General features: G+C 43.2%; 1 protein-coding gene across 4 annotated transcripts in view; it reads right to left on the minus strand.

The window, feature by feature from the left end:
• Positions 1-23,652, minus strand: part of Clnk (cytokine dependent hematopoietic cell linker) — a 189,887-nt gene that overhangs the window by 121,027 nt on the left and 45,208 nt on the right. For all 4 annotated transcript variants that reach the window (XM_010641849.2, XM_010641846.2, XM_019210328.2 and 1 more), the window contains one exon: positions 13,334-13,386. In XM_010641849.2, the coding sequence (XP_010640151.1) occupies positions 13,334-13,386 (53 nt within the window). The remainder of the gene's footprint in view (positions 1-13,333; positions 13,387-23,652) is intronic.

Below are 23,652 nucleotides of genomic sequence, written 5' to 3' on the forward strand. Positions count from 1 at the left end.
CTTAGTAGGAAAGGTGACAGAGAAATCTGAATTTATTTTTAAATCACCAAGCTAGGAATAAAAAAAAATGATAATGGGAAATTACTTAAAATTGAACTACATAAAATATAAAATTGATGTCTTCATTTTAGAAGAGGAGAAAAGCTAAAATTTAATTGCTAAAGAGTCTAATGAAATGACTAATGGATCAATGAAATGACAAAAGTATAATGCCAAAAGCACATACAGAGAGAACTAATGAAGAAAATAGCAGATGTTACTAATACAGAATATGAAATTACAGTACATAGGACTTGTGAAATTTATGAATTGCTGGAAAATTTCATTTTAGAAGAGGAGAAAAGCTAAAATTTAATTGCTAAAGAGTCTAATGAAATGACTAATGGATCAATGAAATGACAAAAGTATAATGCCAAAAGCACATACAGAGAGAACTAATGAAGAAAATAGCAGATGTTACTAATACAGAATATGAAATTACAGTACATAGGACTTGTGAAATTTATGAATTGCTGGAAAATTTGACCAGGAGTGAAAAGGAAGACACCAAGAGGTTAAATTAGAAGTGTAAAAGGGGAAATAACTGTTGGAATACAAGTTCAAATGATGAGAGAATATTAGTGAATAAATGTTTAGAAAAAGATATAACAGCAAATTGCCCACGAAGGAACAGTAAAAGCAATATTTTTCTATAAGCAACTATGATGTTGAATCAAAGCTGAAAATCTTCCCCCAAGAAAGCTCAAATCCAAGATGAGTTTTTTGACATGGAAGCAAATTATTCCTCATCACACCATGCAATCTCTTGCTTGGAACAGAAAACTTAGAAATACTTATTTGATGAGCCTAGCACCAAATTCATAGCAATATCCAGCAAGGAGAGTAGGAGAAAAGAATATTACAGGCCATTTCCCTTAATGCTTACTAATAATTTACCACACCAATATAGTTAAGGATACACTATGTCATGACCAAATTAAATTTAGCTTCTAGAAATTCAAATTTTGTTTAACATTAGCAAATCCATTAAAATAAATCAGTACATTAATGCAAGGAAAAATTCATATTCATCTTAATAAGTACAGAAAATACTGAATAAAGTTAATATATATATGTTAGATTTTTAAAAAGGACTCTTGATAGCCTAATACTTTCAACCTAATATCCAAAGCCTATCTAAGTCTGACACAAGCCTTATTGTTTGTGCTGAAGTACTAAAGGGGATTCTTTTAAAATTGAGAAAAAAGGTCGGTCACTATGACCACTTGCACTTAGCGTTGCTCACGAGATTCTAACCAATGAGTTAGAAGGGGCACAAAAGAGAGGAAGTGAAGAAGAAGGAATAAAACTGAATTGCTTGTAGATGTTATTATCTACACATCAAACACAAAAATAGGTTCTTCGTATTGATAAAGCATTTAGGAGGACCACTGTATGCATCATTTATGATAATACCAACCACAAGCATGAAAAAATGAGACTTTGATAGCCTAGCATTCACATTGTCAGTAAAATATGTAAAGCATCTAGAAGTAAAACTCTTTCAAGATCACAAGGTCCAGTTCCTCGGGAAGAAAATGATAAGATATGATGGAACTATGTTGGAGAAATTCCGTCTCTCTGGAGACATATAACATGTCCATACCCTGGGAAATTTATTACCAAGGTAATTCGCAGGTAATTCCAATCCAAATTACAAGAAGGAGTCGCATGTTTGTGTGCACGCAATAAGATGATCCTAATACGTGGAAGAGTAAATACTGCAGAGCAAAGTCAAAGCTTAGGTACAAGCTGGCTCTGTAAATCCGCAGGTGTCATGACTTATGATAAAGTAATCAGGACTCGAGTAAGTGACACCACCTCGATACTGCAAATGTAGCACAAAGGACACATCTGGAAGAAGGTCCACCTGCTTAAAAAATTTGGTTTAGGACAAGGATGGCACTGCACGTGGGTCGGAGGGGAGACTAATATACGAGCCACAGTAAATTTTCTATCCGTGTGAAAATATTGGTTATTTCTCTACACCACATGCAAATTAATCAGCCCCAGGCTTATCAAAGACCCCCAAAAGGGAGAGTTCTATAAGGTTTGGAATGTAAAGTGCAAGGCGATCTTAACGATCTCACGTTAGGAAATTTCTTTTGATTTTAAACAAAATAAGAGAATCACACAGAAGAACCTGCTATGTTCCACCGCTTTGAAGCAATGGTCAAAAAAGAAACAAAAGCATAAAAAAAGAACAAAGATTTCAAGCCATAACTGGGAGATGTGCAGACAAAATAATGAATGCATATCAATACCAAAAAAAAAAAAAAAAAAAACAAAAAGACAAAATGGGAAAAGAGTTGAAAAGCCCTGTGTAGAGAAGACGGAAGGGACGCCCAGTGATGTATCTGAGATGATGTTCAACCAAGTCCCTCACCCACAAGCTGTAAATTAAAACCATGTCGGCTCAGCAAGAAAGGAAAACTGCTGGTGTGAAGCAACTGGACCACTGGCACACTCTTGCCGGAATTCCAAATGGCCTGGAAATTTTGGAGACCGCAACCTTGCTTCGGAAAGTTGGAGGCAAGAATAACTCGAGCCCCAGTCCCCAAAGTAATCCCTACATGCAGATACCTTGGCGTAGTGGCTCCAGGACACAGAGGAGAATGTTCATAGTAGCACCAGGGCAGGCAGGATCAATGGATAACTTTAAGCATCCATTGGCTGGATAATGGGTACATAAATAGTGCAGTCACATAAAGAAATATCACGTAACCTTGAAATCGAAGGAATTAGTACTATCCACAGCAGCACAGATGATTTTTGAATTGTGAATTAGGGCAATCATAAAAGACATTGTAAAATAATAATAGTGAACTAGTGTGTATACAGAGAGCTCACATTATGTTGCGAGCAGTATTTTAAATGTGCTGTAGAGATGGGCTCATTTAATTCTCACAGGAACACTATAAAATAGGAGTATTGTTGTTCCCACTGTGCAACTGAGAAAAGGGGTTCGGAGAGGTTGATCAACTTGCCTAACCTGACAGCGGGCAGCCCAGTTAACCAGGACAGGCACTGGGTCTAGAATATATCCTACAATGTTGTGCTTTTGGCTGAAATGTGAAAAAACAAGCAATGCTAAAATATTTAGCTGATATGGATATACATAGTAAAACTCTTGAATACAGGGTTATTCTGTAAAAGCAAGTGGATAATTAACCCAAAACAGAGGATAGGTGTTGCCTGGGGCTTGAAGTGTTGTAACCACAGAAGGGTGAATGGAAACATGAAATATGAAGGCAACGTTCATTTTTTAAACTGAGAATTGGTGCACACATCTCAACTGTTCTATTGTTCTTTATACCATATGCATATTTTATAACCATTCTTTTGTCTCTAATCAATATTTAAAGTAGTTGGAAAACATAAAGGAAGAAAATGAAACCTTGCCAAAGATGGTAGAGCAATACTTCATGTTTCTTCTTCATAAAACTTGCATCTATATAGATAAAACCCTTTATAGAGTTTACAGGAGCTGAAGTGAATGTAGGATTTTTTATCATTTGAAAACATTATGTTCAAATAAACAATGATGCCAACAAATAGCAGCCTGAATACCTCTAATTGCAGACTTTCAAAAGGGAACATCACAGTCTGGCAGAAGCCACCCTGACAACACCAGCTTTTAAAAATAGCCACTGAGAGTCAGACTTTATTCTCCTGATTTTGCATGGTCACTCTTCCTTTTCCCCATCAATAGATACAGGAAATTAAATTACACTCACCATCAGAAGTAGTTGAGAAATTATCTCTCCAATTACTTACACTCAGTTTTTAAGCAACAAAATTCAAATTATCGGTCAATTTAATGTTCCGTTTACATTAACTCCAGACAGAACTTCCCCAGGTGCTGTAATTACTTAGATAACCCTGAGCCCACTCTCTCCTCCATTTGCTGCTTGGTGATACCCAGTCATCCCCCAAGCACAGGTCAGGATGGCACCTCCTTCTGAAGATGGCCCCTCTGATACCTACTCAACCTTCTGCATTTTTTGCTCCAAAACAGAAAAACCACTCCTCTATATCCCCTTAACATCTTGCATACACTTGGGAGAGAACCTCTTCTTAATATCCTGCTTCAAGGCTGGCTATTAGTTGCTTATGTATTGTTACTTTTAAATCTTGAATGAATGTTCTTCAAAGCAGGGTATCAAGTCTTGTGACTCTCCAAATTGTGTCCTCAGCATCCAGCAGCAAATGGTCTTGCCTGAAGCAGTAATTATGATCATGATGAAAATACAGAGCCTGTCTGTTCCTGGCATGTGCTGCTAACACTGCTAGTCTAACACATCACTGCACAGCAGTAGCCAGAAACAAGGGCCTGTGTTTATCTCTTCTGGTTCTGAGCTGGGTGGATTTCTCTTGGGTTTTCTGGTGCCGCTCCATTCATGTGTTATTCTCAAGACCGGACTGGGCTGAATGCCGTAGCCTCCTGAGTCTCATGCCAGAGCACAGTGCCCACAGCCTCCTTGTCTTTGTAAGGACACAGCAGCTGGGCTTCTCCACATGGTTTGGTCTATGTCAGCATGGCGGTCATAGTATATGACTTTGAGGGAAGCTGGCTTCCAGGGGCCGAGCGGCCGGGATGGTTGAAGGAAACTTCTAGACCTGTCACACAAACTCTACAGTCTTATTCTGAGAGTCAAATCTGATACAAATGGAAGTTAAGGGAGATGGATAAATGGATTCACCTGCAAAGGCGTTGTGTCTAGGTTGTGGGAGTGGGGCCACTGTAGGGGTGGGAAACACTGCATTTGGCAAATACTACTGGCTACAGCTAGGGGATACTCTCAAATTGCTGTCCAAAGTGCTGAACATACGTATGTATTGCCGTTTAGTGTCTCTAGGAGAGCTTTGAAAATGAGGTGTTCTAGAACCTAGTATGTGCCTAAAATGTCACAGCTAGTGGAAGAATGAATATTTCTATCAGATCACTCTGGGGCCAGAACGCTTAGTCACGGAACTACTTGGCTCTCAGAGCTAAATAAATGTTTGACATTAATATCTTTGTTTGTGGGTTAACTCATCAGATTTATTTATTTATTTTTTCTTCAGATTTGTCTTTAAGATGTTGAAATTCCACAAAAATATTTCTACCTAAAACTAATAGAGCATAATGGAAGGCAAGAATGAAAATCAAACAGTAAGTAAGTGCTCAAATATTGGTTACTTGTTGTGTAGCCTGTGATCAGAACCTGTTTGCTCCCATCTGGGACTGCCACCACTTCTCCAGGAAATTCTAGGCCTCCAGGCTTCCAGAAGATCCCCTCTTTTCTTTCTAATGGCTGTGGTTCCCAGGATTTCCAGATGGACATTGGCCATAAATCACATCCATCCGGAACTTTTGGCAATCATTTCACCCTTTTGGTATGACTTGGGCATGACCGAAAGTTTTCATGAAATTAGCTTTCCTATCTTATCTTTGGGGGAACATTTGGTATAGATAATGTAGAGGCAGGCAAGTAGCCACTAGTTTATGGGGAGTACCCGATGATACTTGTTGTGGGAGAGCCCAACATTAAATTCTGGACCTTATTACATAATCAAATCTGTGCTCTTGTCATAAACTGTCACAGTGATCAGGTTTCCAAACACTGGGATACCTTCTAATACTCCCAGATTATTATTGTCACATAATAAAATAGAACATCTTAATATTTGGACATAATAACATTAACAGAGCTTATTGAATTAATTAAAAGTTGTATGGTTGTTTAGCAGTAGAATAATATAAACTATGGGGTATCAAAAATAATGAATACTCACATATCTATAAAAAACTTTAGTAACATTGGAAAATACTTATAATACATTAGGTTAAATATAAGATAGGGTACATAGTTGTATAAGAAACCCTAAAGGGAAATGTCTGGTAAGGTCATTTTTCAATGGTTCCATTGTGGCAGTCTTTCATTATGTATATATTTTTTTGCATTTTTAAATGCTCCATATGAATTTTCAATACTTAATATAACAATAATGTACTCAAATATTAAAATACTTCACTTCCTTCTTTATTCTTGTGACATACCTAAAGGCCATAACCATGAAAAGTCCAACCTTCTGGAGAGCTGACAAGAGACCAAATTTGTTTATCTGGAAGTTTCCCAAACAGTGATAAGCTGGTTAAATCAGCTAGTTCCATCACCACCAGCCAGCAATTTTGCCATTAGGAGAGGAGGAAGTTTGCCTTAAAGCTTTTCGTTTTTCCACCATAAACCATCCTCATTGTCCTTGGACCAATCACACCTGCTGCTTCTTCTGCAAAGGTATCACTGGCCATGTCTGCAACCCTGGAAAATGTTCTCCCTGGATCTCAGCTGTGCTCCCTCACAGCATGCAGCTTTTTAATTACCAGGCAACCACAAAGCTGATTCCCAGCAATACAACTGTGATAGCATCAGAAGACAGGCCTGGTTGGCCTGAGAGTTCGTCCATAATTACTTCTGGGTAACTATGAGGGCATCCATACTTTCTACTCAGCTGGGTGTCAGACTCTGATCACAGGATGCCAGAATCGCTGCTTCTTATATTTCCTAGATTCAGTGGGATTTACACTTATTAATTCCTGCAAATCAAAATGAAGGTGCTCCCTGAGGTCAAAAGCAGGGGTTGTTCACACATGTCATGAAGGAAAATAATGGCCTAGAGTTTACATGGAGTTTTATTTTATCATTCCTACATTTGGAGAGAAATGGCATCTACTGGACATTTCCAGTGTGCTGGGTTTGTGTCAAGCCCTTGAGAAAAGCTCATAAACATCCTCATCTGAGGATTGAATGAATTTTATCATGCAAGGTGTTAAAAAGAAAATATGCCTCTAATAAACAAAACACATTTGCTTTGTTGATTTGTCCCTGATGAGAAATATTCAAAGACAGTATTCTTAATCATTTCAGGGATGTTCAATATGGCACAAGATCATGGGTTTGGGAGCCAAAGATCTGTGGCTTTAGCTCTTGATTCTGAGTTTGGGAGAGTCCTTATCCTGAGGTGGGTCTCTGGTGGCCACTTGTGAAATCTGTTTAATGGCTGGGCAGCCAGAATCCATGCCTCAAGTTCTCAGGCTAAATGACCACAGAGAGCCTGGCCTGAATGGAGGTGGTCCATTTATTATCCCGACTACACACTGAATGCAAGGGAGAAAGGCATTTGAGGGAAGTGTCATCACTTTTGCTTAGAGAAATGTATGAAGTCTATGATCATGAACATCATCTTGAAGCTGGCTTTCTTGATACCAACACAGGGAGGGGTTTTCTTTTTGTCTCCTAATTCACTCCTTACAAGGTACTGAGCACATTATTCTAAGAGTTATCGGGAAATATCTTGACTCTGCTTTACAGAGCTGTTGCTGAGGAGGTCACCGCCACGTGTGGAAGGTCACATTCTCTGCCTTTAAGGCTCCTCTATGTCTAAATCTCTATCTTATTGTTTTTCTTACTACCAGAATTCCTTCCAAAACAAGCAAACAGAGAGATATGTTCCACAATGCAAAGAAAGAAACACCAGGCTATTGTCAGATAACGAGAGCCAGCATTCCCGGTAATGATAGACTATTAGAGGAAGATTGTGTTACATATGGCAGCACACACCACACTGGCCTCTAGGGACATCCATCCAGCCTCCTCCAATATTCCTGGAGTCGAGTTTAATCTTGGTGATAAAACTGCCTCATAAAACTCTATAGGTAGCAACTTAAGTATCCAACACCAAGGGCAAGATCAAATAAACCACCGAATAAAATACAGGTCTACTATCCTTTATCTGAATCCCTTGGGGCCGGGAAGCAGAATATTGTGCATGAAAAGCAATATGGCAAATGCGCTGTGTATTCTTAACTGGCCCCAGTAAGGCCTGGAGCAACCCACAGTCATTAAACATAGGGTTTCTGCAGCGCAATCTGTGCACAGCCTTACTAAGTAGTGTAAATGAAGAATATAGATAACCCCTTCTGTGCAGGTCAGACTTTGCTGCCAAATTTGCCGAAAGAATCTTTTGATAGTTCAGTCTTTAGACTTCGCAATTATAGTGAAGGGATTATCTACTTTATTCAAGTAGTAGCAGCACACACATGATTTTGGACAGCATTTAATACTGTGACAATGCTCAGCATATGAAACTATTACAAAGTGGATGATTAAAAGCAATATGAGTTTTAACAGTGTCCTATAATTTAAAAATATTGCATACAGTGGTAGAAAGATGACATAAGACATCTGTAGCAAAGCAGTGGTTGTTTTGGGAAACTAAGGTAATTGGCAGTTTCAGGTTCTTTGTGCATGTGAATTGCTTTCTAAATTTTCCATCAGAGCTAGGAATAATTTTAATAACACACAGCTAGTTTCTCTTCATAGTTGATGCACTTCAGTGTGGATCCTCTAGGGACACCTGTTCTCCATGCAGCTCCCAGCCCAGAATGCAAGAGAGAATTGTCCTCTCCAGCTCCCAAAGGGTCCTGGCTCATGTAGGGCATGGCTTACTGTAAGGGGACTGGGAGCAGTTATTCTGGTGATCTTCACTCTTCCAAAACACTTGGAACCATGGCCTTGAGGTTCTTATCAGTCTCATCCATAGCAATGAAGAGATACTGGGAATGAAACCCTGAGACTCACGGACTCCTTTTCCTCACCCTAATGGTGCAGCGGGCAACTGGCAGGTCCGTCTCCTCCTCTCTGAGCCCTAGTGTGCTCCCAGAGACGAGGTGTGATGCAGTCTAATCGATTATTAGGGAAGCTCTGAGTTTTGTTGAACAGGGAGTCAATGGGAAACATCCTTCTCAGTTCAGAAGCAATTTAGAATCATGACATCTGCCCCCTTCTTAGCTCTCCTGGAGTTTCTGCATCATTTTCTATGTGATAACAAATTGATTTGATGAACATATGCTAATATTCTGTGAGGGCGGGAATGGATCTTCATCATTACAAGTGATGTGCCTAGCTCAGGGCTTGGTATAATGCACGCTTAGTAAATAAATGCCTTTCACACAACTGGAGCAACGATGTGCAAAGATGTGTGGAGATACTTGTGTTGCACGTGTATATAGGTATTTATATAAACTGTGTGAATATGTACAGATATACATGCACATATGTACACTGTACACACATGTGTGTATAATTTCTATTTTTCTATTACTCATTCACTTATGTGTATTTGTTCTTTCCTTTTAAAAGCGTCTAAGAAGAGAGACCACATGGGTTAACTGTGTCCCGCAAAGTCCCCATCCTTACACTTAATCACCCAAGTTTATGGCATTAGACTTGGAGCCTTCGAGAGCGGATTATGTCATAGGGGTGGAGAATTCATGAGTAACATCTGTTCCCTTCTGAAAGGCACCCGAGGGAGCTCTTGTACCCTTTTTTACCTGTCAGGACACAGTAAGAAGATGCTGCGCATCGGCAGGAAGTGAACCTTCACAAGGCACCAAATCTGCCAGTGCTTTATTCTTGGACATCACAGGCTCCAGAACCAAGAGAAGTAAATGTCTGTTGCATATGAGTTAAACATTGTGTTACAGCAGCCCAACAAGACTAAGACGGATAGTAAGGAATTAAGTCAGAGTTACTAAAATTGTTTTGAATTCCAGTTATAGAATTTTAAGACATTCTAGGATATAGAACTAACTATAAGATACCATTTTTTTTAACTCTAGTGCAGATTAGACTCCCCTGAGCATTCAAAAACTTAAAAGACCGGTGCCAAGGTGTTCTGATATCTTTGGATTTCAGAAGGATGCCGAGGTTGGTATTTATAGTGCTGTGGCTTTTATCTAGACATCCCCCTAGAGTTTCATGCTGTCGGAGGTGGGACTTTTTGGAGGTCACTCAATCTAGGATGTGTGATACTGGGATTAAGGGTGTGTGCTAACTAAACTGGTTTAGTATAGTTCTGAGAACGAGCAATGGGAGGCCCCACCCTGGGTGTGGGTGGTAGCAACCAATAGGCTTGTAGCCTGAATGGAATATAAAGGGGTGGAAAAGGCAAGCTTGCTGGCTGCTGCCTTCTGCCTGCCTGATATGGACTGCTTCCCTTCTGCTACGCCCCTCTGCCATGCTGTCTCACCTTGCAGCCTGTCAACTTTAGACTGAATTTTCTACAAGTTGTGAGCTAAAACACATCTTCTCTCCTTTTTATTTGTTGATGTCCGGTATTTTGTTCCAGAAATGAGAATGTAACTAAGACATTGAACTTTCCTGATGATTCCAATGTCACATGAGATTTAGAATCTACTGCCTTGAATTAATCGGGTTAATGGTCATCACAGTAGAAGGGGCTGCTCTCCCCGAGACACAGAAGAACAGAACACCGTATGTCCAGAGATACAAACTACCCTCACACAGAGCTGGACAGAAGGCTGCCTTCTCTAAGGGCCTCTTAGTGCACCCAGAAGAGAAGGGAGTGGTGCCAGGAACTAGGGAAAAAAGTTCAGCTTCTGGTTCAGCATCTGTGGCAGCTCTGGGCTCCTGGGATTCTGCATTTCTAACAAATCTCTGAGCCCTGCTGCCGCTGCTATACTGTTTGTACCTAGAGTGACAAAAGCACACAGATCAGGAAACATGGGCAGGAAACCATGGTGGCTGAGGGTAGCATGTGAGTGTGTGAGTGTGGTCTACTTTTCACTTACATGGTGCTAGCATGTGTGTTTCTCTTGTATACGTGTGTGTGTGTTTGTCCATATGTGTTGGAGGCTGTTGTGATTTTGATTCCTGTTCTCTTCTGATTTCAGGATGGGCCAACAGCAATCCAATATGGACTGGTGATTGGAGGATGCATAAGAAGAAACAGTGAAGACAAGCTTAGGACTGATGGAGATCAGGGGGAGAAAAGGATGCCCCGAGATATGGGGCAGAAATGCCATTTCAGAAGGTGGCTTCCTGGCATGGAGGTATAAGGAAGGCAGGCAAATGGGTGGGCTCCTGCCAGCTCATCCAAAGAACGGGAGCCCCCGTGTATGAAGTGACAAGTTGCGCAGCCTGGGCTGTGGTCTCTGCATTGTTGGCTTCATATCTGACGCCACTCTGAAGCTAAAGTCATCATTACCCTTTGGAAAGCTTGATAAGAAACCATTGACAGAAGGAGGACATTTGTCTGTCTAAAGACAAAAAACTACCTAGGATCTTAGAGGGGAGACGTCTCCTCTCTCTAAGGGAAGTCTCCAGCACAGGGCCAAATCTATAAAAGACAGGGAAGCAGAGACCAAGGGGTAGGAAGTCTGTGGTACAAAGCCAGATGGGTGTGATTGTCAGTCATCTCACCTTGCCGCCAGAAAGGCAAAGCAAATCTGAGAATAAGGCCTGCTGGAGTACAGTGGGACCTTGGCTTATGAACTCAAATTGTTCTTAAGGACTGGTTGTAATTCCAGTTGGTCAACTGAAGGCTCAGGCTCCTCTGCACAGCCTTTAGCATCTTTCTCCTGTAGCCAGGCAGACCTCAGTGAGACACTGGCCCAGGATTTCTCAGGAAGCCCCACACAGGAGAGGATGCTGTCATGTTCCTTCCGGAGCTCTGTAAGGGTTAAATCTGTATCTGAGACCCTCTGGAAGCACAAGTGGCTGGCATTCAGATTGTAACTCAAGGCTTTGTTCAGAGGTTAAAACTAAAATTCTGGCCATAACCCAAGTTGTTCGGATGTCAGGCTGGTCATCACTAGAAGGTCCACCTTAGATTCATTGGTGGCTCTAGTACACATCCACCTTTAAGTCACACCTGGTATCCGTGCCTGGAACTTTATTAGAAGAGAAGCCTCTGCAGATGCAATCACGGTCCTTGAGGTGAGATGACTTAGACTACCCAGGATGATCCAGATGAGCCCGAAATTCAACGGCAAATGTCTTTATAAGAGAGAGGCTTGAGACCGGAAGCATAGGGGATGGGACGGACATGGAGGAGAAGTGCTGAGAGGGAGCACAGTGCTGGCAACTGATGTTGGTGTTGAACTTCTCACCTGTAGAATGGTGAGAGGCTTCTCAACGGTGGTGATTTGTCGCAGAACCTCCAGGTGCCTTCTTCTTTATTCCATCGCCACCACCTGTAGTGCTCAAGCCTTGTGGTGATGTTGCTGCTTGGCACATTTGTTTCCCACTCTTGAGCAGCTGCCGCAGGTGACCTAGCCCAGCGTGCCTGACCTCAGCCTTGCCTCCCTCCCTCGAGCTTCCCCCATCTCCCACTCAGGGAAGGAGCCCTAGGTTTGGAGTCAGACTTGAGCTCCGTCAGGACATGCTCCATCACTAGACAAGTCACCTGGAGAGGGAGGAAGCGCAGAGAAGCTAGGGTTCCCTGCTTTGGACTGTGATGGTGCCGGCCAAGGAGGAAAGGGCTGCAGCCCCTGGCACAGAGGTGACCTTTGATGAGCTTCCTGGGTCGGTCTGAACCCCAGGAGCTCCCTCCACTGCAAGAGGAGGGGCACAAGCTCCAGCTCCTACGACCCAGCCTGGACGGCTGTGGACATTGGGCAGGGGAGCAATCACAGTGCTGGGGCTGCCACTGTGCCACTTGCTGCTCCCTGTGTCACTCTGGACTCTAGTGCTATGCCCGTTGCCTGCCATCCTGTACCCCAGGATCCTCTAAGACCTAGGCTCACCAAGCAGCCAGACATCCCTCCTCTTCCAGGCCGGATCCTGCTTTCCACAGAGCCAAACACTTTCTCAAATCCCCGCAAGCTTAGCTAACATCCCAGTACCAGACAGCTGTGCTTCAGTGGGGTGGGGATGGAAGTAGGCCCCCTCCCTGTGAAACTCATGTTCCTTCCAGTGCTACGCTCTGCCTCTCTTGTCACACCAGAGGAGAGCACCCGTGCTACTTCACCAAGCAAAGTAAAGAGACCAAATGAATAGGTAAGCAGATGCATTCTAGAGAGGTTTTGTTTTTTTTTCCTCATCCTGAAAGTCCTTAAACCTCCAAGGACTGCTTGCTTTATGTTATATTCACAGACACAGAGTACAGATGGGTGCTTTCCTGAGTCAGTCGCACACTTGGGTGTCCTTAGCAAATCCCGCCCCCATAGACCAACGTTGGACCATTGACTTTTGCTTGCACTTCACACACCTGGGTGGACAGTGAGCGGGGTACTTCTGGGAGCCCTTCTGCATTGGAGCATTTCCCTCTGCCCCGGGGCCCAGAGAAGTGGCCGTCCACAGAAAATGCCTTTTGCAGCAAGGGAGTGGTCTGAAGGCCCAAGCCACAACCCTGGCCCCTCGGGAAATCCCTCCTCCCCTCAGGAGCAGCAGTGCCTTTCCTGAGCATCCCTGGGTGATGGGAGTCACAGTGGTGTTCCTGTACTTACTGCCTGTTCATAGTTCTCGGTGCCCGGCGGATAAGAGGAATCTTCAACTCAGCCTGCGGAGAGAGAGGCAAACTTTACTGGACCGCCTCACACATCCCATTTTAACTCTGTTGAACGTGCTACCGCTACCACTGCTGCTTCTGAAACTTAGATGCAGGTGCTGGCTTAGAGGAAATGACGGGGAGAGAATCAATCCAGGTCAGTAATTGGCTTATTTCTGGAGCAGGGTGGATGGAGCAGCGATGTTTTTCCCCGATGCGCTGGCTGCCCTCTTTCTGTCAGCATTCATCCCATCAGCCCTGGGGAGCTGAGCAAACACACAGAGCCTGCTTCTCCCTGGCGTGCAATTGCCTGCTCCCCTGGGCACTGAGGGCGCATTAACCTGGGCGCCACTTGCTCTGCTCAGGCGGGACCACAGGCTTGCCAGAGCATGCGGGAGAAGGGAGGCTCTTCATTTCCAGTGTGACTTCTCACTTGGATCTTGACTCATGCACACCAAAGAGATCATTAGTAGCAGCAGAGACCCTGGGAGTATTCAGTGAAGGCTTTACATGAATGATCACATGCGGTCGACACAAAGACCCAGGGAGGAATCAAAGATATTTCCCTCTGTGTCAGTGGGAGATCCGGCAACAAACAGATGGCACCCTCACATGGGGTAATTTGAGAAGAGTTTGAGGAAGAGAACCTTTGAAAGGTCCGGGGAAGGTGGAGGAATCCACAGAAACAGTGAGATACCTGAGGAGAGTAGGAAAGGGATGCCAGGGGGCCAGAGGTGGTAACACAGAGGCAGGGCTGCGTGGAGGAGCGGTAGGGCTTCAGCTGAGGGGGCTGCAGGGAGGGAGCTGTAGTGGGTGGAATAAAATCCTCCATTGCAGGCTCCTCCTGGTCCTGATCTCCTACTGCTCTGTTTCATTGGCCAAACTCCACAAGAAGCCTCAGTGAGGAGCTATTGATACGGTTTATATCCGTCAGCCTCCTGGGGCTCCCAGCTGGTTGTAGCAGGATAGAGAGTGGATTTCACAATTAGAGAACGAGGCCTTGCAAGGTTAAACTGTGCACCCACGATCATCCAGCTGCCATTAGAGCCCAGTCTGGAAATTCAGTTTCCTAACATGTCAACATATCGCACCTCACCGAGACTGGCACACTTCTAGTAAATTCTTCCCTCCATTTCATCAACCTCTCTGTCACCGATCTACCCTGGCACCATTTATTAGAAACTGCCTGAATATTGTCCCCAAAAGACCCAGTACCTGCCCTCAGGGAGCTCCTAAAATTAAAAAGAGTAGGCTCTTTGCATCCCTCTGCCACAGCTGTTACCAAAGTGCTTTGCAAAAAACAAATGCATCTGAAACAAAACATAACCAACCCTAAATCTGGCTCAGAGAGCTGGGGAATCTTCCCGAGGAAACAGAACCTGCCTGAGTCTTAGTGGCTCAGCCTTCTAGGCTCAGGGGTAAGGAAAGTGGTCCAGGGCAGTGAAGAACGGCAGAGGTATCCAGGTGTTGGAATGCATGGTGTGAGGCACTGTGTGGCTTTGTGCAGCTCTGGTATTGGTGGTACACCGCCAAGAGCTTGGGAGGGCCTGTGGGATGGTGACTGGAAGGTTCACATGTGCCCGGGATGGGATTTGAATTTGAGTATGTGATCCTGTGCCAGAACTGCAGCAAAGTTACCAGAAAAGTTGGACTGAGCTCCTGGCCCTCTGACAACCCGTGCTTGTGTTTTACCCCACGGTTCATGCCTTCCTCTCGTGCTCCTAGGTTGACCATGGGCAGCCGGCAAAGGCAAGGCAGCTGATAAACGTTCATTCACCAATGGCCATCTGTGGACAGGGCAGAGTGTCTAGTTCACAGCCTCCTTTTGAACTCATCTCCTCCATCATGCTGAAGAGAACTTGAACCTTTCTTGTTGTGATGCAAATAATACACATCCAGTCCTGCAGGAGCCCTTGCCAGAGAAGAGTTGCGAAGCCTCTGTCTAGTAGTGGGTTGCTGTTACCTAGCTCTGTCTCTTTGGAGGGAGCACTTGCTCTCCTCATTTGTAATGATCGCATCCATATCTTTCTTCCAAAGTGTGAAGTATGAAATGAGCTGATGCATAGGACAATGTCTTCCAAGTCTAACTTACTGTGACATATGGATGCACAGTTTGCTGTGGGGTGAAGTGGGCAAGTTACTTTAACATCGCTCATGCTGTATTAGGGCATGTAGGATTATAAATCCAATTTTTTGGATATTAATGTGCTTGTAATTTACAGGGATTAAATCACTTAGTTATTGGTTATACAAGATGGTGTTGCGCTCCCTCCAGGGTATCTGCCACTTTAAGGCATTGGCTGATGTGGTCACTTCATTCCTTGGGAAGTGTTAAGTGGTCTTGAAATGGGACAAGATGAGCTGATGATGTTTCTGGTGGGCTCCCTCTGTGCCTGGCTCTTGAGTGCTCTTACGTGCAGACCAAAGGACACTGAGATGCAGGACAGTGCTTTCTAAGCCTTACTGCCTGGGATCCTTAAGGCGGGAAGTTCCCCCACCCCTGCCATCTACCATGTAGCTTTGAATGAACTAAAGAGTGCCCTGGGCCTCATTCTTCATGTGATAAATAAGAAAGTCAGGTCACATAGGTCTCTTCCTGCTCAAAGATCCCATACCCTTCTTTCCTTTGGTAAAACTATAATCCATACATATTTGGTGACAAAAATGGTTGTAAAAGTTATTTGTATTTATTATGTTTCCTACACTCTATTATCTTACCCAACAAAACTCCTTGCAGAGCAAAATTACAGAAGTCTCTTCCAAACTGATAACTCAGCAGAGCAAGTCGCGGGGTCTGAGAAGCAGCCCTCCTTTTGCTCATATGTAAGCCTCTGTAGAGTGTTTGATCTTTAACATTAGTGCTTGCACTTTAAAATTATAATGAGTGTAAAAAGATGTTCTCTTAGCATCTTTTGAGAGATCCGAGTAATCTATTCATAAAAGGGTTTTAGAATACTTCAAGGAGAGCCCAGACTTCTCTGCCATTATAAAAAGGAAAATTTGGGATCTCAGCGACCCACACAGGAGTCTCAGTCAGCAGGATCCCGACAAAGGCAGAATGGATGACACGCGAAAGGACACAGCTCTCTGCTCTGCTCAGAACCACCCAGACTTTCTGAGAGTTGCACACTCTTATCTGATCTTAGTTCTTTGGTGAAGGATGTGGTGAAAAGAGTGAGTCAGCCAGAAACAGTTGCAGGCCCACAGGTTTTACAAATATAACACAGTATAGAAAAGACCACGCCCTTTCCTTCCCACCTTGCTGTCCTTTTTCTTTCTTTCTTTCTTTTTTTTTTTTTTTTAATCAAAGAGAAGGGAAGGCTACTGTCACCTTTTGTATTCCCCAGTACAATAAGGCCCTTTCCTTCCCACCTTGCTGTCCTTTTTCTTTCTTTCTTTCTTTTTTTTTTTTAATCAAAGAGAAGGGAAGGCTACTGTCACCTTTTGTATTCCCCAGTACAATAATTCCATAGCATTTGCATTTGACCCCATAGGTTAAACAAAACTCAGTGACATTCACATACATGCCATCAGCTGGTATTTCAAACACATGAGCCCTGACACTTTTTAGTTGCTTTGTACAACTGGTGGCTTGCACTAACCCCGTTTCCTTATCTATAAAATGGGGTGATGCAATAGTGATCTTATGAGGCTCCTGTGAGGCTTGCATTAAAAATGAGATGTCTGCTAAAGCACAAGGAACTGGTGATTAATATGAAGTTGCTGACTAACTCAATACTTTATTACACTTCTAGGGTGGCATTTCCAGAAAGGAGAGATGTACACCCAATGTTCATAATCCTGGCTTTCCTTCCCATCGGCCCTTTTGAAACACTGTGGACCTTCACAATGTAGGATTCCCTGGAATATGCAACTCAGGCGTAGTAAGGAGAAGCCCATGCATGGCCATTGCTTGAAGGCTTCAGGTATGTAAATGGCCAGGGAGGCCACAGAGAGTGGACAGCTGACTGTTAGTGCATTCACATTTCCCATCTTCGTCTGCCCCACCGGGATCACTGATCATCACTTTTTGCTGAACACACACCAATGTTTTCTCATTCTCAGGTAAAGTACCAAATCGACACACAGTCTTCAGCAGAAATCCAGAGAGTTCCACTGCTCATAAAGCATCCTCCCTCCATTTAGGATTATTTTGAGTTAAGGTTGAGTAGGTTTTGATTTTTTACAAATCTGCTACATCAAAATCTCCATAATATCCGTACAAATGGGAAAGATTTGTTTGTACTGAGACACAGCATTTGCACACCGTCGTCATACAGAATGATAACTCCATACATGTGTACAACGTGTGATGATCAAGTCAGGGTAATAAGCTCTTACATTTCCTCAAATGTTAATCATTTCTGTATGTTCGGAATTTCTGCATCCTTCTTATGGGAAAAGTTTCTAACCACAGCAAGTAGTTTCCAGATCTTACGGGGAAGAAGAAGCAATAGTGCAGTTTCTCAGAGCTTACAAAGTAGAGTTTATCCATATATTCTGCAGTTATTTATTGAGGATGTACTATGTGCTGGGCACATCCCAGATACTAGGAATTGGAGGCCATAGAGCAAGTCCTCCTCCCTCATGGTACAGAGTCCTAGAAGCGATCTTAATGGAGTGAGATTAAACATGAATCTGTAAACAAGAGAGGGACAGAAGATGTTAGTGGAACCACACAGCTTCATGAGGAGTCAGCAAAGAGCTTTCTGGCCAGAGCCTCCACAGTTCTTGGAAGTAGCCCCGACCCCTGAGGGTAGTCTGACATGGATGGGGAGGCAGGACCTGCAGGTTGAGGGGCTTCCTGAGCCCCAGGACTGCAGGTCACATATGCAGGGACTTCAGGATCCTCCGAGAATAAAGAATGTGCAACGTGTCCTTGCTTTGACTTGGAGACCTAGAGAAGCGAGGCAGCCCAGCAATGAGGAAAACCCCCAGAGCCTCATACATCCACTTTCTATGGGGATGAGGAATGTGTGTCAGTTTCTCTTCTTAGCCGCAGGGCTTTCCAGGTGGAGGCGAGTAAGACGGGCCCCGCCTGTCAGACCTACTCGGGGAACCCGGGGACAAACAATGCTCAGGTGCAAGGTTGCCTTTGCCAGAATGGAGCTGGAAGAAGCTCCTGAGGGGCTCATCCTTGGTTAAGGATGGACTACGCCGGAGGAGGTGCTGTCAGGTGGAGCCTTATGGGGCACAAGGATCCCTGATCCGAGGGGTCCCACGGAGACAGGCTGCCTCTCTGCACTGCGCTGGCTCCTTTCTATAACAATGGGAAACACCACCGCAGTGAGCCCTAGATGCCAACGCAAACCTAATCACAAAGCCAACCAGGGAGCTCGAGTTGTCTGGCTGTACCCGCACCGAAGCTCAGGCCAAAGAGCCAGCCTGTGCTGGTCTTCTATCTGTTTTGGATTAGTGCTCTTGCCTTTCTGTCCAAGGTCAACTCTCCGTGTCATTTACGGACCCTGATTTGGAGCTTTATGGGGATCCAAAAATGAAGCCCAGTTTGAGAAGCACTGCTTTACTTCATGCTCCTTTTCTACAGGGCTCACGTTGCTCCCTCAAGGTAGGAAAAGCACTGTGCCCAAGAGGCGCACACACGTGGCTGAAGTTCCTAGAGCCAAGCAGTCCCTGCCTGCCTCTGTTGTCCATTTTGGCCAAGTGATTTTAGTTTGCAGGTGGTGGCTCCAGTGACTGTATTTGATTTCCATTAAGCTCTTCGGGGGTTGAAAGGCATTTTGTGCAGATAATGGATTTGGTGAAGAAAAACCATGAGTGGTTTTTGTTTTGTTTTATTTTTAACCTGAAAACTAGAATAAACAAAACAAGGTTCTATAGGGGAACAAAAGCTTAAGATTTCCAAAGAGCAGACATTCCATCTGAGGATTAAAACCAGGATGCCTGTTTCTGAGCTTGAAATCCTCCTGAGGCCTCCACGAATGTGTGAGGAGACCGAACCTTGTTGTATAAATGGATCAGATCCTGGTGCAGATCTTAATCTGAAAATAATTAATACCCTCATGGTATCGTAAGCAGTTTAAACAACTGGAGATGTGTAATGCAACAAATCGCATTGCCTTGTTACCCCTGTCATCCACTGGGATTAACCCGTGCTACCAAACTGAGCTTGCAAAGAGATATTTTAGCATAAATATTTCTGCTGCATTTTATCTGATCCAAAATTAATATTTCATGAGAGGAAAACAATGCTTTGTAGTACAGATTTTTCTTTTCTTTTTTTTTTGCTCTCAAACATTTCTCATTTATTCCTGGAAGTAAAATCTTACAAAAGTACTCGCCTCTGCTATTTGGAAGTTTAAGAAACATCATCCTAATGACAGTGTTTCTAACTAGGTGTAGGAAATGACCAAAAGCAAACTGGGTACTGAAGACAGCTATGTGAGTGGGTCAGGAAGATGGGATGTGGCTGTTCAGTTAAAACTGGGTCACGTCAAGGAGACTCAGTCTAAATGAAAGCTGGGTGCTTTTTCTCGTTAAAAGAGGAGAACAACAGAAAAAGAACTCAATAAAATACCTATAAGACACATCTGAGTCCCCCAGTGCCCTCCTCACATCTGACGTGTCCACAATAAGAGGGAGTCGAAGGAGGGAGTTTTATGGGTACATTCGGGGAAGGGCCGCAGGCAGTTAGTGCATGTGTGTGCATGCGTGTGTGTGGGTGCTCGTGCACATATTGGTGGGAGCTCTGAGCACGCATGCTGAAACTAATGTTTCCCAGATGCAGGTATATATTAATTCGGCTGCAATTCTGCATTATTCATAATTTCTTCTATTTTCATATCAGAAATCAGAAGGTTACATTTTAGAGATGCTCCTCTTTACAGGAAAATACATGTTGATTGGATTTCTGATTCTAACTCTGGTCAGGGAAATCAGCTGAATTTAATTAAATATAACATTTAATTTTATTGGATTTCCAATGAGTAGGAGGCATTTGAAATCAAATGGATTGTTATTATAGATTTTTTTTGAGGAAGAGAGGAGACTGCTTTCCTAGTTTTTCTGCCATTAAGTATGGGCATATTTAAAAAAGATTTTGCAATTGTCTTGGTAACAAGTAACTTCCCTTGAGAAGCTCAAGGCAATACATATCCGTGCCCATCATTCATTTTAAGTAATTTTGAGATGCCCTTAATGAACTGATGTAATCTATAAGTTTTGAATTTATTATTCCTGGAGCATTTTGTTTGCTTGCAAAGCTTTTTCCTTTTGCTCTTCTGTTGTCTGATTCTGCAGAAAGGGTCCCCTTCAGTGATAAGAGGATTTTTTCTCTCATTATTTTATTTTGAGACAATAGACTATCTTTTTCTCTTCTCATTTACTTATTTTGTCTTATATTTATGCATTTTCTCTGTCCTCCTTTTTTTTTTTTGGTTTCTTCTCCTCTCTTTTTGCCTGAGCTTCCCCTTTCCTCTCCCATTACAAAAGTTACTTAACTGTTCAACTAAACCAAGACTAGCCAATACACGTACACAGCACTGTCTGTCTGTCTTAGTTTATTGAGTACATTAAGACTCAGTATATTTTATGTAGTTTACCAAGATCCTAATCAGATGGTTCTTTGTTTTTTGTTTTGGGGTTTTCTTCTGTCTCATCCCTATTCTCATGAATATTTTCATAGATAAGCCTAGATTCCTCAGAGTATCACCAACTGTGTTTGATTTTCCACTAATTGATTAATGCATAAGGGGTGGTATTGAAGGCAAATTGTAGGAAAAAGAAAAGTTTATGAATCAAGACTCAGAGACTGCCATACACACGTGGCAACTCAGGGGCTGGCCCTGGGTAAGAGCAGCTTCTGGGATCCCTGCCCCCTCAGGGAAAGCTGGGTACCATGGGTGACAGCAGTGCCATTTGTTCGATGTCAGGCAGCCCCTGCTGCAAGCTGGTCATTTTCTGCATCACTGTTTCACGATAAAAAGAGCCTGAAAGAGGCTTGAGACAAACTTAAGATCCAAGAGAAAGCATGAAAGCTCAGGTAATCTAATGAAGACTGGACCGAAACTAATGGAATTTATAATAGCAATAATACTAATGCCACCGATCGCATACCTGAACCCTACATGAGGCATTTTGTTTAATTTAGATTGCATTGTACAGCAAGCATCCAGATGACCCAGATTTTTCAACATCGAACAATTCTGTCATTCTGTTCAGAGTGTCCTCCCAAGCCAAGTCTGTCTGGTGAGAGAAATGGGCAGTGTGGACCCAGGGGAGTCATCCCTTCACTGGTGACTTCAAGTGCACTTAGCACTTAACCTCTGACTTAAATGTCGTCGAGCATAGCTATTTCTTGCTCCCTTCTTCTGTATGGGCTCTCTCACCAAGCAAGTTGTGAGAAAAACCATGAAGGCCAAGTAGGCCGAACTGGACAGTGTGTTGGACAACTTGAGCCTCAGTTTCCCTGTTCTGAAGAGTGGGTTACAAGTGTCTCCCATTCCTTGCTCGTAGAATTGTGATGAGGATCGGTGAGGTCATGTAAGTGAGTACCTTGTAAACGTCAAACTATCTGCCCCCATACTTGAGCAGAGAGTTTCTGAGTCATTTCTACATATCAGTCCCACGAAAGTGGCCGAGGATTGGGAAGTGCTCTGAAGGGATTTCGATGACTATTTTCATTCAATATTAACATTTCCAAAGGTAGGCAAATTGAGGAGTTTTAAGACACCTCCAAGGCTTTGTAAATCAGTGATACAAATAAACATGAATGTGGTAGTATTTCTGTAGAAATCACTTTAAAATATAACTCCTTTAAGTCAAACTTCTTAAAGAAGCACTTCAAGCATTTAGTAGGGTTTATTTAAAAATAAAACATTGTGACAATTACACTAACAATAGTAATAGATATGTCATTTAACTGCACTTAATAATTGCTAGACACTATACTGTAATATGCAATTGTAATGTATGTACTACAACTCATTTCTCATCACAGATATGAAAGATAGGTTCTAGAAATACCACGTAAAGGATAAATTGAAGATCTGAGAGGTTAAATAACTTCCCTACAATTTCACTCCTAGGAAGTGCCGGGGTAAATGCAAACCCAGGCGATCCATTTCTCCAAGACTGGGGCGGTGGAAAGCACTTGGACTGAGGTGGGAGTGTGGGCGGGGGCAGTGTCACGTAGTGTGTGGGACGCACAGGGATCCCCCACCCCGCCCATGAGGGGAGGGACCTCCAGACACCAGGGGGCTACAGACCTGTGTGAGCTCACCCTCCATGCATCCCTCAGCCCAGCAAACCCAGCTCCTGCGGTGGCATGGGTCCCCTGAGGATGCCCAGTTTCCATCAGCTCTTCAGACTCAGAAGCCTTGCATCACCCAGGACGCTCAGAGCTGACGGAGCTCAAAGCAGATTCATGGGCCAACCCGCTTCAGTCGGCGATGGTGGCCTGAGCAGGGGCAGTTGAATTTTCCCGTGTGCTCAGAGCTTTTGCTTTTCCATGCTCACATGGCGAGCAGCTGCCCAGGGTCCCGCTGCAGGGTGGGATGGTGCATTCCTTTCCTCACGCTCAGGTGTTCGGCAAGTGTTTTAATTAGGAGCCACCCCAAATTTTAAAAACACATGTTTTGCTAATATTTCGGGTATATCTGGGAGTTTTTAAATGCAGTTGATTTGATTAAAAGTCAGGAGCAAAAAGTACAAAGCTCCGGTAGACAGGAGGTGTGGATTTTTTTCCTTTGAGATACATTGAAGAGAATAGTGATTATAGTTAGTAATCACAGGCTGTACATTTTTGCTGTAAATTAAAAACATTTTTACCATAAAAATTAAGTATTTGAGATGATAGACATGTTATCCTGATTTGACTATTTTGCACTGTATTCATAAAGCATGACATTTCTTTTTGTCCCATAAATATACGATGCAGGAATAGTTTGTCTATTTGCAATTGCAAAATTAAAAAGAGGAGATGGTTATGTTGTGGTCCCGACTCCATACACATGTAGTAAGAGCATAAGCACCATGCATAAAACAGGAACCTGGAGGTGCAGGTGGACCTGGGAGCCACTCCTGTCTTATCTCCCTATTCGGTGTGTGTTATGGGCCATAGATGAAGTTTCTCAGAACCCGGGTGTCCTGGTGTCCTCTTTTATAAAGTAGAAATAGGCACAGCTACTGAAATGACAAGAAACAATGAGCTTTCAGTATCTAACAATTAGCAGGCCTACCAATGGCACCTGCAAATCACTAATAAAGGGGTCCATCTTTTACCAGTTAGCCCCAGTATCATACGCCCCTGTAACTCTTCAT

The sequence above is a fragment of the Fukomys damarensis genome, unplaced genomic scaffold (assembly GCF_012274545.1).
Source record: "Fukomys damarensis isolate Sample0158 unplaced genomic scaffold, DMR_v1.0_HiC HiC_scaffold_35, whole genome shotgun sequence".
Classification (NCBI taxonomy): Eukaryota; Metazoa; Chordata; class Mammalia; order Rodentia; family Bathyergidae; genus Fukomys; species Fukomys damarensis.